This window comes from Eupeodes corollae, chromosome 2, assembly GCF_945859685.1.
Source record: "Eupeodes corollae chromosome 2, idEupCoro1.1, whole genome shotgun sequence".
Taxonomy (NCBI): domain Eukaryota; kingdom Metazoa; phylum Arthropoda; class Insecta; order Diptera; family Syrphidae; genus Eupeodes; species Eupeodes corollae.
In genome coordinates, this window is record NC_079148.1 from 59,348,499 (window position 1) to 59,361,565 (window position 13,067).

The window sequence follows — 13,067 nt, forward strand, 5'->3', positions numbered from 1 at the left end:
GACATCGCGTATGTGATCGTTCCACAAAAGGTGATCGAGATGTTCAGTTTCCTCGATGCAAGTGCCATTTATGGATAATGGCAAGAGGGGTATACTTCGCTTTAACGATACAAGACAGCATTGCGTTTTCGAAGCATTAAATTCCACGCGGTTTCTTATTCCCCATTGTACAATGCTGTTTAGGTCGGAATTTAATGAGCTTATCATATTTTGTCGTTGCAGTTCCACATCCGAAGAAGAGGGGTGTGAATCTGAAAACGAATATGAAAAGCTAAGAGTATTATCGTCAGCGAAACAATGTATTGGATTATATGTTGCAGACAGGAGATCATTAATAAAAATGAGAAAGAGTGTTGGAGATAGAACAGAGCCATGTGGCACCAGCATTTATTTTGTGGTTTTCAGACTTGAATCCATCCAATACAACTTGTATTGAACGATTCGAAAGGTAATTACTAATCCAATGAAGGAGGGATTCATGCAAACCGAAAGCACGCATTTTCGATAAGAGAGCCTGATGCCAAACTCTATCAAATGCTTTTGAAATATCTAGTGCAATAATCTTACTTTCTCCAAAACTATGTAAAGATTTGTTCCACTGTTCGGTGAGATGAACCATGAGATCACCAGTGGACCTATTGCTACGAAAGCCATACTGTCGGTCATTAAGAAGCTTCCGTTCTTCAAGATATTTCTTGAGCTGATAATTAATCAGCGTTTCCATGAGCTTGGGAAGAAGGGACGTAAGTGCAATCGGTCGATAATTAGAAGGTGAGGAAGATCCGCCTTTTTTGGGAATGGGCGGACAAATACGGTTTTCCATCCGCTCGGAACGAAACCTGAGGAGTAGGACAGATGAAAAAGCTTACGCAGTGGTTTTGCCAGCGTTGAAGAACACGTCTTCAGAACAATAGCGGGGATACCATCCGGACCAGCAGATTTATGTTCGAACTTTTCTTACATTGTGCAAAAGGAATGTGGTAAATTTATACAATGTTTATAACTCAGATTCTAGCTGTGGATTGATAAATATGATCTATTTCTTTGCTTCTTAAAAACTTTCTTGCATCCAGTGTGTCGAAAAATACTTTAATGTGCTTGACTTTGAACTCATATAAATTGTCGCTGTCACCACATTTGTGATCGGTTCTTCTTTCTAATATATGTTCATATACTCTACAAACTTGTCAATCAACAAAACCACTATAGACATTCATACATTTCATCATCTTAAACTTATTCCATTTCATAAAGATTTCCATTTCCTCCGATGTTAAAACAACCTTGAAAGATTGATCAATTTCTTAGCAAGGTCATGCCACAACATTTATAAAAAAAGGTGCTACTGCCACATAAACATTCGTTTAATCTCTAGCAACACGACCTATCTAAATCAACAACCAATTTTATCGATGTATAACACTATTAAATTTACACATTATTTATCGAACTATTTATTTATGCAAATTACTATCTATCCACGTAGATTTGATATACATATTAATTGAAACATTCTCACCAAGCAATGTTTTGATTTGGTTTTGCATCCAAATATATTGTAAAAGTCAAATTATGAAATTTGTATTGATATTTGTTAATCAAATATATCATCTTTTATTTTATACATAATATTCTCATAGTTATTATCGTTAAATTTAAGTGTGATGATCCATTAATTAATATGAAAATAAAATAAAACAAAATCAATAATGCAAAAAAGTTTAAAACATCCTCTTACCCGCCTAAAAGTTTTGAAAATTTGTTTTCTAGGTTAATCACAATCGTTTCAAATTATTCATAGGTTATTTATTTTTGCAACATTTTTATGTTTATTATGATTAAACACAAAAAAAAGATTACAAGTCTTTGTGAGGCTTATAGACTAAGAAACTACATAATCGATTTTACCTAAGTTTTGAGGAATTAAAAGCTTAGAGCTTAGATAATTTCTACTAGCATGTGGAATATTTTTGGTATTGGAGCTTTTTCAATAATTTGATTTTTGTTTGCTCCGTGCAATGCAATCATAATCAGGTTACAAGATTGCCTAGGCTTTAGAGCATGCTATAAGCACTTGAAGAATTTTGTATTAAATCTAAAAACTAAATACGTCGACTGCTATTCTTACGTGGGAGTAAGTAAGTAAGTTTTCACTTATTTGACATGCGTAACGTTGTTCTTTTAAGATTCCGCCTTCTGCCACGCCCAGTTGCAGGCACTACTGGAACTTTCTTCTGTATTGTCAAAAGTGCTGCTGGGTGTTCCATCAATCGAACTCAATTTAAAATAAAACTTCAAAACTTTTTAAATTTTCTAATATCTTTTTAATAAAAAAAATATTTTATTTATATATTTTAATAAATGAAAAACAAAAATTTCGCTAATAAATGATAGTGAGATTAATGTAACTATAACTACAGTCGATCGATGAAATATACTTCATATGTTATAACATCTTCTTATTTGGAATTTAGGTATCGAGGCTAACATAGTCTCTTAAGAATTAGACGCATAAAAATGGCTCGTAACTTAACTAGAACTAAGGTACCTTTGTTTTTTTTTTTAATTTTTAAATAACGTTTCGTAACGTTAAGAAAATTCTCAACTTTCTCTCTCGCCATCATTTCTAATAATTTCGACGAAACTTATTACGAAGCTTTGAGTCTGTGTTCGAGGATGAGGATGATAAGGATGATGGTGGTGGTGGTGGTAAGTATCCATTGTTGCTCTCAACTGGCTTGGTTTCCACATCGTTGAATATCTTTATCGTCTGATGGTGAACCACCTGAGGATTGGGAGCTTTACTAACAACATGCAATACTTTATGATCACCCTTGGGAGCTTCATTGGAATGTCCTAAGATTTCGATTGTCCTCTCGCCAGCCTGATTGGATGAGTCAAGAACTCTGATATTCTTCACGGAGTGATCGTGATGGTTTGTTATTTGGATAGTGCGAATCCGACCTTCGATTTGCTTCATTATTTGGGACATTTCTTCATCTGGGACACCAAGAATATCGGCTAAGGGAAATATTGTGTGGTCGTGTTGAAGGCTCACATCTTTCTTAGCTTGTTCATTGAGTTCAAAACCAATGGATGGTGTAAATTCGATTTGACTTTCTTGATGGGACTTTGGTGGTGGGGGAAGATAGCCATTATTAGTCTGTTGATTGGTGAACGGAAGATTTGATGAAACCTGGTAGGCCATTCCTGGAGCATAGGGTTCGTTTGCTAATGATGGCTTGCTAAACATTAAAGGGGGTTCGAGAGGTGGTGGATTACTCTCAATAGCATGTTGTGGTTCAAATTGTAAAAAGCCGTACCTGTCATTTGGGTTAACATGGTCCATGTAGGTTTGAAGATTCGTCACTTGGTTGTTGATAAATCCTGTCTGATGATTGTTGCTGTATACGTCTTGATGACTTTGAAAGGTTTGTTGTTGCTGGCGATGTTGGTGATAATTGTCAATTGGTGGTAAATAGCCATTATTTTCTTGATTGATGCTCAAGCCATGAACAGCAGATTTCGCAAAGTTTTGAAAATTATTTTGAACTTGTTCTTCATGGTGGTGTTCATGATGATGCTGATGATGGCTAACAAATTGATCTTGTTGTTCTTGCTTTTGAACTAGCGGAGGAAAGTTGTGTTGACCGACTTCGATGTGATTTGAATCATCATCAAAATCAATATCGGCGAAATGCTGACTGACAACTTGGCTTGGTGTCAAATAACCCTGACTTGATATTTCTTGAGCTGTTTGAATCGAAGGTATTATGCGAATTCCTGATATTTGTGGTATGGAGAATTCTGGAGCAGGAGGAATTTCAGCAGATGTTGATATTGGCAACTGTTGTTCTTGTTCTGAATATTGTTGGTGTTGATATTGTTGTTGATGTTCATGATGGTGTTCGTGTTGGTGTTCATGCTCATGTTCATGTTGGTGTTCATAATGGTGTTCGTGTTGGTGTTCGTGTTGATGGTCGTGTTGGTGTTGGTGTTCATGTTGGTGTTCGTGTTGGTGTTCGTGTTGGTGTTCGTGTTGGTGGTCGTGTTGGTGGTCATGTTGGTGTTGGTGTTGGTTTTCGTGTACATGTTGGTGGTGGTGTTGGTTATCTTCAATAAAAGGTAGGTTTCCTGAAGAAGTTACATGCTCGGTTTTAGTTTCTGTGAGGCCAGGAAGCTCTTTGCTCACTGCAGGAATAAAAAAATATCCAACTTGAGGAATTGGGAGAGGCACATTAATGTGATCTATTTCAGATGGTGCGTTGGACTTTTTCAGCGGTAATCCAAGCTTAGATGGTGGTATTGTATGCAAAGTATCAGAAGACTTAGGAAGTTCTAAAGCACCAATTGGTGGAAGATAACCACGTTCATCTTCTTGATAAGATTCAGATTCGGTGCCTTGGTTTTGGAAGCTTGAAGTTACAGAATTTTGCACTTGCTCAACTTGGTTTATCTGTGTTTTAGTATGCTCATGGCTCGATAAAACAGGTGGAAGATAGTCTCGATTAAATTGTTGTTGGTGTCCTTCATTTGACTGCTGGCCAATAGCTTGTTCAGTATGATGATGGTGGTGTTGGTGTGCTTCTTGCTTGAAACTAATTTGATTAATTTTCTGCACTACTTTACCAGGAGCATGGTGTTGGTTGAGATGATGGTGGTGTTGATGTGCTTCTTCAAAACTTTGACTTGGTGGAGCATAGGTATATCCATTTGAATTATCCTCAATCTCATTATTAGGAGCATTGTTATGTTGCAGAGAAATTGCGTGATTGTTGTAATAGGAAACTTGAAGACTTGGATCAATTGAACCTTGTTCATGCTGTTGATGGTTATGATGGTGGTCATGGTTTTCAAACTTTTGTTGATAAGGTGGCAGATATCCTCTATCATCTTGTTGATTTTCATGTTCTTCAACATGCGATTGGCCCTGAATTGGTGGCAAATAGTCTCGGTTTGTATCCACTTCTTGATTATGCACATGTTCTTGATTATTACTGATTGGTGGAGGCAAATATCCATGGTCTTCCTGCTGGGCATGCTGATGGTGTTCATGATGATGGTGATCATGCTGACTGTGATCATGTTGATGATGCTCGTGGTGATCATGCTCATGGTGAGAGTGAGATTGTTCCTGATAAGGTGGTAAGTATCCATTATTTTCGTTATCATTTCCATCTTGATGGTAATGGTGTGATTGAAGTCCGTTATCGTGTGGTGAATTTATTCCATTGTTATCCTGTTCAATGAATAAATTTTGTGTTGACTTAGGAGGTGGTAAGTATCCATTTTGATCGCCATGCGAAGTAAGATGTGATACGTCAGCTAATCCATTTCGAATAAGTATTCCAATCAAAATTATGCTTATAAAGTTCTAAAATAAAAAAAAAGAAAACATAAATAATTATTGAAAGGACATATAGTTTAATTTCAAAAAGAAAACCTACCTTCATTTTAACTCCAGCCTTAATTATTTAGTCTACGGCGCAAAGAGTGATTGAAACAGTGGCGTTGGATGTCCAACACTTAATGATAACGAGGTTAATAAGCTCTACGGACTTTATACTGAAATTATTAATTCAATTTTAAATCTTCGCATCTTCATTAAAATAAGTTGCGTATGACATAGAGCTGACAAAAAACACAACATCATAGGCAAACCAATGTGAAAGGTCCAATCATAAGAAACTCCCATATGCATATTTTTCTTATAATACCAGAGAGTGACCTCCATCGCATATTGTCTTTCGATTTCGATGCCGTGTTGTCGCGTTCCTCGCCGTCGTCGTCGTCTTTGTTGACGTCGATGAGAGGAGATACACTTTCAGTTAAATTCAAATGAAGAATTCACGCATTTGATTTGATTTGAATGAATTTATCACATACGGTATTGTGACTTGTGAGGTGGCACCCAAATGTCTATCATATAATTGCAGTTTTATGTACTTTACTTTCTATATCCATAAAGTTAATATTGCTACTTATGTCTCGAAATATACATTTGAAAAGGAGAATCACAACTATCTCTCATATTAGAGTCGGTAACTTTAAATTTTAGAGGTGAGATAATCGGTTTATGTCAAATAATGAAGTCCATCAATACCGAATATTTCACATACTCAATATACATTTTTAGATCATCATGTGATCAAATGAGGCAAAGTAATGCATAAATCAAGACAAATGAGATGTATTTTATGTAGGTATTTAATTTGTTGATTAATTAGGAAATACACCATTATCAATTTGAACGGAAATACTAGTATAGCTTAAGGCTAAATGCATCGATAGTGCAGTAAAACTATGAAAACGCGTTTAGTATTTGCAGACTAAGGGTTTAGTATTTGTAAGGATGAAAGCGAGGGTTGAGTCATTAGCTCAGGATGCACTTTTAGTCATTGTAAGTTGCCCAGTATTTACTTGTGAAATAAAAGAATTATAGAAACTTAATGACAAGTTTTGCATTCGAAAAAAAATTTGAACTCGAGCTTTCAAAAATGATATTACGATAGTAGAGAAGTAGAAAAAAAGTTTGTCTATCTGTCTTGGCCCCTACAACCCAAAACATTGGGTCGATTTACTTCAAACTTGGAAATTAAGATTATTAGTTGATTTGCTTTTGTCGTATTTTATTTTTTTTTAATTAAAAATAACAGTTGTTCCAGTACAAATTTGTTTTAAAAAATCATTTTTCTCGAAAACAAACCGAAAGATGTTTTTTAAATTTTCTCCATTTTTTTTTCTTAATTCGGCTTCTTTCAATTTAAACAAAATATCGTTTTATTGTTCCAGAAGAGTACCCCCCATAAAACCGTTATTTAGTTTTTAAATTGTCTTAGGGACTAATCAACCGATTTAAATTTTTTTGTCTACAAAAGCTTTTATACTGTCTCAATAATTTTTGATGTTCAAAAATTATATTATTTTTATTTTTGATTTTTAAGAAAATATAACATTTTTTTTCGAATTCGATATCTTGAAAATGGGTCATCATTTTCGTTAAGAAAAAAATGTAAAACATGTACATATTAATAAGTTCTAAATAACTACATACCAAAAATGTTTTTAAATTAAAATTGATACATATGAAATACATTAATAATAATTTTAAACTCAATTTTTTTAAAATTTTAGGTTTTTGTAGTTTTTGTAATTTTCGATAGAAATTATTGTAATGGTCTGATTTGTCAAATTGAAAAAGTTAACATTTCTCGACGTTTCAAGGTCCCTAGAGTCGAAATAAAAGATTTTTAGAAAAATGTCTGTGCGTGCGTATGTACATACGTTCATACTACCGTACCTTCGTGGTACGTTCATGACGTTTTTTTCGTCGTCCATAGCTCAAGAACCAGTAGAGATATCGACTTCAAACAAATTTTGTTATACAGATAATAAGGCTGAAAGATGCAAAAAGGGCTCTCAAGAAAATAGTGTGGGTGGTTTTTTTTTTTATCATAGCAGTTTAAAACAAGGTGAACATTTTGGTCAATCCTAAATTTGTCACGAATCAAAAACGCTAGAGACTTGAACTTAATTTTATATTATATAGGTAACAAATATATTTTTGAAAAAAAATCCACTTTTATAAATCCAGAAAACTGAAAAAAAAAACATTTATCACCTTGAAAATTTTACGAATAAAAAATGATTTTATCTCCAAAACAATTTTTTGGAACGAAAAATAACGTTTTTAACATTTGGTAAAATTTTGAGAAAAATCGAACTGACATTGTTTTTATTATAAAAAATAAAGACTAAAGAAACAGTAATCAAAATTGGTAAAAATTGATTTCCGACTTAAATATCTTTTCAAAACTTTGAGATTTTGACTTGAATTTAATTTTATCTTATGATAATTTTATCTTATATTGTTTTGAACATTCGGTACAATTTTTTGAAAGTTTCTTTACAAAAAATAAAAAAGAATTTCTAAAAGTTCGTAAAAATTGAATTTCTTTTTAAAAATTAAAAATATTGGTTACAAACTTATTTTATCTCACATAAAATATTGTTTTCGACATTCGGTGATTTTTTTATAAAAATCCAATCTAAAGTACTAACTTCAAATTAATTTCATTTATCTATTTGTATTTGTTTATATAAGAAATAAAAACTTTTAAGAAATGCTACTAAAATTGGTAAAAAGTGTTTAACGACTAAAAAATTCTCGTTAACAAAAATAGATTTTAAAATCAAACTATTTCATGTAAAATATTGTTATTAATTTAAAATTTTTTTAGAATGATTCAATTGACAAATTTTTTAACAAAACTGGAAAATCTTCAAACCTTTTAAGAAAGACATATCGATAGACAGGATGGAAAGTTATCAGTGTGGGTCGCATCCCAAACTCGGTTTGAGAGTTCAAATGGTGTGTACATTTAAAAAAAACTTTTTTTGTAAGTACATTTTCAATCTTAAAATACAGACAATGTTTTTAAACAGACTCTTTGGATGCATGAGCAAGTTTGTACGACCATGTCGTGCATTTAAATTAATACACCAAAGGCTACGTTTTTTTTAATAAAAAATCAAAAGTAATAATGCGAAAAAAGTCAGTGGTGTTGTATGTTTGTGTATCGGGTTTTCGAACAGGGAATTCAAAGATTTGAATTTAATTTGTAAACGCATCCTTCTACTTATCAACAAACAGTCATTTTCAATTTATTCAGTTAACTTAATATTTTCTTCAAGGTAAAGTTCTACAGAAATTTGGAGTCAATGACCACAACTTTAAAAGCGTTAACTCCTTATTAGCTTCATGAGTCACCACTTCTCCACAAAAAATAAAGGTTTGATGCGATTTACAAGCTGGCGGATTTATTGGGCCACATATTTTTTTCAACGATAACGTAACTTTAAGTGGCCATCGTTAAAGCGCCATTTTATTTGAAAGATATGAAATTGGGCGACATGAGGTTTCAGCAAGCTAGTGCCACAAAGCACATCTTACAATCCATGTATGGAAGAGTAAGTTTGATGAGTGAGTTATTGTCAGAAATTTGCCAGTCGTTTAGTGCCTCCATTATTGTAATTTGACGTCTCTAGAAAATTTTCTTTAAGATGACGACGTTGGAAGAACGCGGTCTTCGAAAATTGGGTTCAAGGAATCGGCCGCTGCAAACGCACTCGCAGTGGTCGAAATTCATTCATGAATTTTTTGATTGTACTTCAAGTCGATAATAAGGTTATTGAAATATCTCAAACGGTTAATATTTTATTAAAAAAAAGTTGTCAAGTCTTTATTGCAAAACCTTCCCTACTCCCTAAACTAATGAAGCAAGAAAAAACTTGGTACCACAAATTAATAACGATTTTTTATAAAAGAAATTCAATTTTGCATCTTAGACCTATTTTTTTCGAAATCGTAAAATAAAGTTTTAAACATAAATGTTTGTTTTTAATTTTAAAAAATAAATTATCCTATACCTTCTAGATTATTAAATAATTCAAAACTACCAAAGCTACTTTTCTGTTAAATTTAAACAAAAAAAAAGGTTAAACTTTTTCGAAATCATCTGAATGGCTTTGCCAATAAGAGGTTCTATTTTGAATAGACCAAAATTGTATCACTTAACAATTAAAAACAACAGTCCATTTCTGTGTGCTAGTAATGTTGTAAGGGATGAAGTGACCTAAAGTTTTAAGCCAAATCCGAATGGCTAATTTGAGAAAGCACTCCTCGCAATCAAAAATTCATTACAATTGTTGAACTTCACTACAAATTCGCATAAATTCCAGTCAATCGGTTACCGAGATCTTGTGATTTAAAGACAATGCTCCATTATTAATCCAAGAGCTGGAGGGTTAGGCCACCTTAGAGGCCAAAAAAATATGCTTTTTGGGATTTTTTTTTGAAGAAAAACTTCAAAATATATCGGAATTATTTAAAACATTGACTGCTGACATAATTTTGTTTGAAGCGATTAATTTCAAAATAAAAGCTGTGCAGCATTTTAACGTCTTTTCAAATGGTTTACTGCTGGGACTAATGGCTCCTGTAATGAATTTTTCACTGTACAGTTAAAAATGTCAAGTTTGCGTACAAAATCATAACATAATTGTTAATCACAAATGGGAAATTTACTAAATATGTTCTAAATTTCAAGTCAATTGAACATTGTCGGAGTTATCAGTTCGGCAAATTTAGAAAAGGCAGTAATGAGATAAGCGTTTGAAATTTCTAAAAAAAAGAGGCTGGGATGCGACCCACACTGATAACTTCCCATCCCATCTGTCGATTTGTCTTGCTTAAAAGTTTGTCTATATGTACTCGTATCAATTTTTACCAAATTTGAGTACTATTTTTTTTAGATTTTATTTTTTATGAAAAAATGGACTGTTGGATTTTTATATAAAAATTACTAAATATTGAAAACAATATTTTCTGTGAAATAAAATAAGTTTGAAGCCAATATTTTTAATTTTTGAAAAGCTATTTGAGCCGAAAGTAATTTTTTACCAAGTTTTAGTATTGTCTTTTTTTTTAGAGTTTTATTTTTTGTAAAAAAAACTAAAAATTCGAATTTTTTAAACATTTTACCAAATGTTGAAAACAATATTTCTTATAAGATAAAATTAGTTTGAAGCCAATATTTAAAATTTTTGAAGAAATATTTGAGTCGAAAATCAATTTTTACCAACTTTTGTAAATTTTTTTTAGGTTTTTATTTTTTGTAAAAAACTGTCAATTCGATTTTTCTCAATTTGTCCTAATGTTGAAAACAATATAATTTATAAGAAAAAATTAGTAAGAAGCTATTATCTCAAAGTTTTTAAAAGATATTCGAGTCGAAAATAATTTTTTACCAACTTTTGTTATTTTTTTTTGGTTTTTAATTTTTTGTAAAAAAAACTGTCAATTCGATTTTTTTCAAACTTTAACTGAATGTTGGCAACAATATTTGTTGAAAGATAAAAGTAAATTAAAGCCAATATCTCAAAGTTTTGAAAAGATCAATTTTTACCAACTTTTATACATTTTTTGTTAGGTTTTTATTTTTTGTAAAAAAACTGTCAATTCGATTTTTCTCAAAACTTTTCAAAATGTTGAGAACAATATTTCTTATATGATAAAATAAGCTTGAAGCCTAAATTTCAAGTTTTTGAAACGATATTTGAATCGATATTCAATTTTTACGAACTTTAATGTTTGTTTTTTTTTTAGATTTTTATTTTTTATCAAAAAACTACCAATTCGATTTTTCTCAAAATTTTATCAGATTTCAAAAACATTATTCTTCGTTGCACAAAATTGTTTTAGAGATGAAATCATATTTCAGTCGTAAAATTTTGGAGGTAACAATTTCTTTTATTTTGTTCAGTTTTATTGATTTATAAAAAAAAAACAGTTATATTGATTTTTTTCAAAAAATATACCTGTTTGGTATCACGCTACAATATATTATATAAAATCTTATTCAAGTCTCTAGCGTTTTTGGTTCGTAAGATATTTAGGGTTAACCAAACTTTTCACCTTTTTTCAACTGCTATGGTAAAAAACCACCCACGCAATTTACTTGAGAGCCCTTTCTGCATCTTTCTGCCTTATTATATGCATAACAAAATTTATTTGAAATCGATTTCTCTTCTTTTTCTTGAGCTATGGACGACGAAAAAAACGTCCAGAACGTACGTACACACGCACGCAGACATATTTCTAAAAATCTTTTATTTCGACTCTAGGGGCCTTGAAACATCGAGAAATGTCAAAATTTTCAATTTGACAAATCGGACCCATTACAATAACTTCCTATGGGAAGTTAATAAAATAAGCCATGAGTTGTTTTGTAATTTCTTTAATACAAACATTTTAAAACCAAGTATTAAAACAATATTTTTGGGCACCTTAAGAACAATTAAATAAACAAAAGTAAAACGATTTTTAAATTAGGGTAGCCTAACCCCTTAAATGATGGAAATTCGTGAAATAATCGAAGGCATATTATTAAGCCTAACCTAACCTATTCTAGCATGAAACCAAGTACATGCAACCAAAATGAGTATTTTATTCCGATAAACATTTAAGCCAAGATTAAAAGCGAAGGGTTTTGATTGTTTTAGTCTTAAACGAAAATAACTAACTCATGTTTAACATCGTGCTTAGATGAAACCATCCCCTCTTTTCACCCAGATCATCTATTTTCCAATGAACATTAAATTCTCAAACTGATTTATTGATAAAAAAGCTGACCACAAGACGAGGTCTCACCTAATTTTAAAATGTAAGCCAAATTTTTGTCCCATAAAACTCAAAAACAAAAATTTAGTACCAAATATATTGGTTCTCGTCTCTGATCTTGGTTTCTCAAATACTTTCAAGACAAGACCACGAATTTTCTTATCTCGTGGCCAGGTGCAAGAGAGTTAGGGTTAGCTAATGTAACATAAGTGGTTTTGTATATATATTTTTCTGGTATATAATATATTCAATGAAAGTCAAGTTCAAACTTTTTACGAAATCAAACAAAAAAAAAATGTAGAATTGCAGGCCTTGATAGTTATTCGAACTGATTTATTGACAAAAAATGAAAGGTATAGCTAAGGTATCATTTCAATCCAATTCCAGACGTTTAAATTAGCCCAGTTTCATTAAGGTATTGCATATTGATACAAATACCAATCGAAATATATAAAATAGAAACATAAAAGCAGGTAATTAATTTATTTTACTACGAGCATACACAACACACAACGCAGTCAGCATCATCATCACACTCGTCTTATAATCATAACTAAAAGTTTATAAATTATTTATTAATAATATTTACATATCTAGTTTACCGGAGCATTGGCCGCGACTTTTGTTTTGATTCGATTTAGTATGATTTGTTGGGAAAACAACATTTTTAATATTTTCTTAAGACTTTATTATACTTGTTTAACTTATTCTTCAGATAAATTAACGTGAGTGTTAATAATTTTATTATTGGTGTTAGACATGACTAAAATGATATTTGCAATTATGTATGTACATAAATAATATGTACATAGTTATAGCCGAATATTTCAAATGAGCTTATCGCGCTAATGCTTTGATTAATTGCAATGATCAATCATATTGGATG

General features: G+C 31.6%; 1 protein-coding gene across 1 annotated transcript; it reads right to left on the reverse strand.

Annotated features, from left to right (window-relative positions):
- Positions 1-2,308: 2,308 nt before the first annotated feature.
- On the reverse strand, positions 2,309-5,540 carry LOC129944941 (GATA zinc finger domain-containing protein 10-like). The gene is made up of 2 exons (XM_056054602.1): positions 5,448-5,540; positions 2,309-5,374 (listed from the first exon to the last, which is right to left on the reverse strand). The coding sequence occupies exons 1-2, from the start codon at positions 5,451-5,453 to the stop codon at positions 2,627-2,629; spliced, it is 2,754 nt and encodes a 917-aa protein (XP_055910577.1). The 5' UTR covers positions 5,454-5,540; the 3' UTR covers positions 2,309-2,626.
- Positions 5,541-13,067: the final 7,527 nt, after the last annotated feature.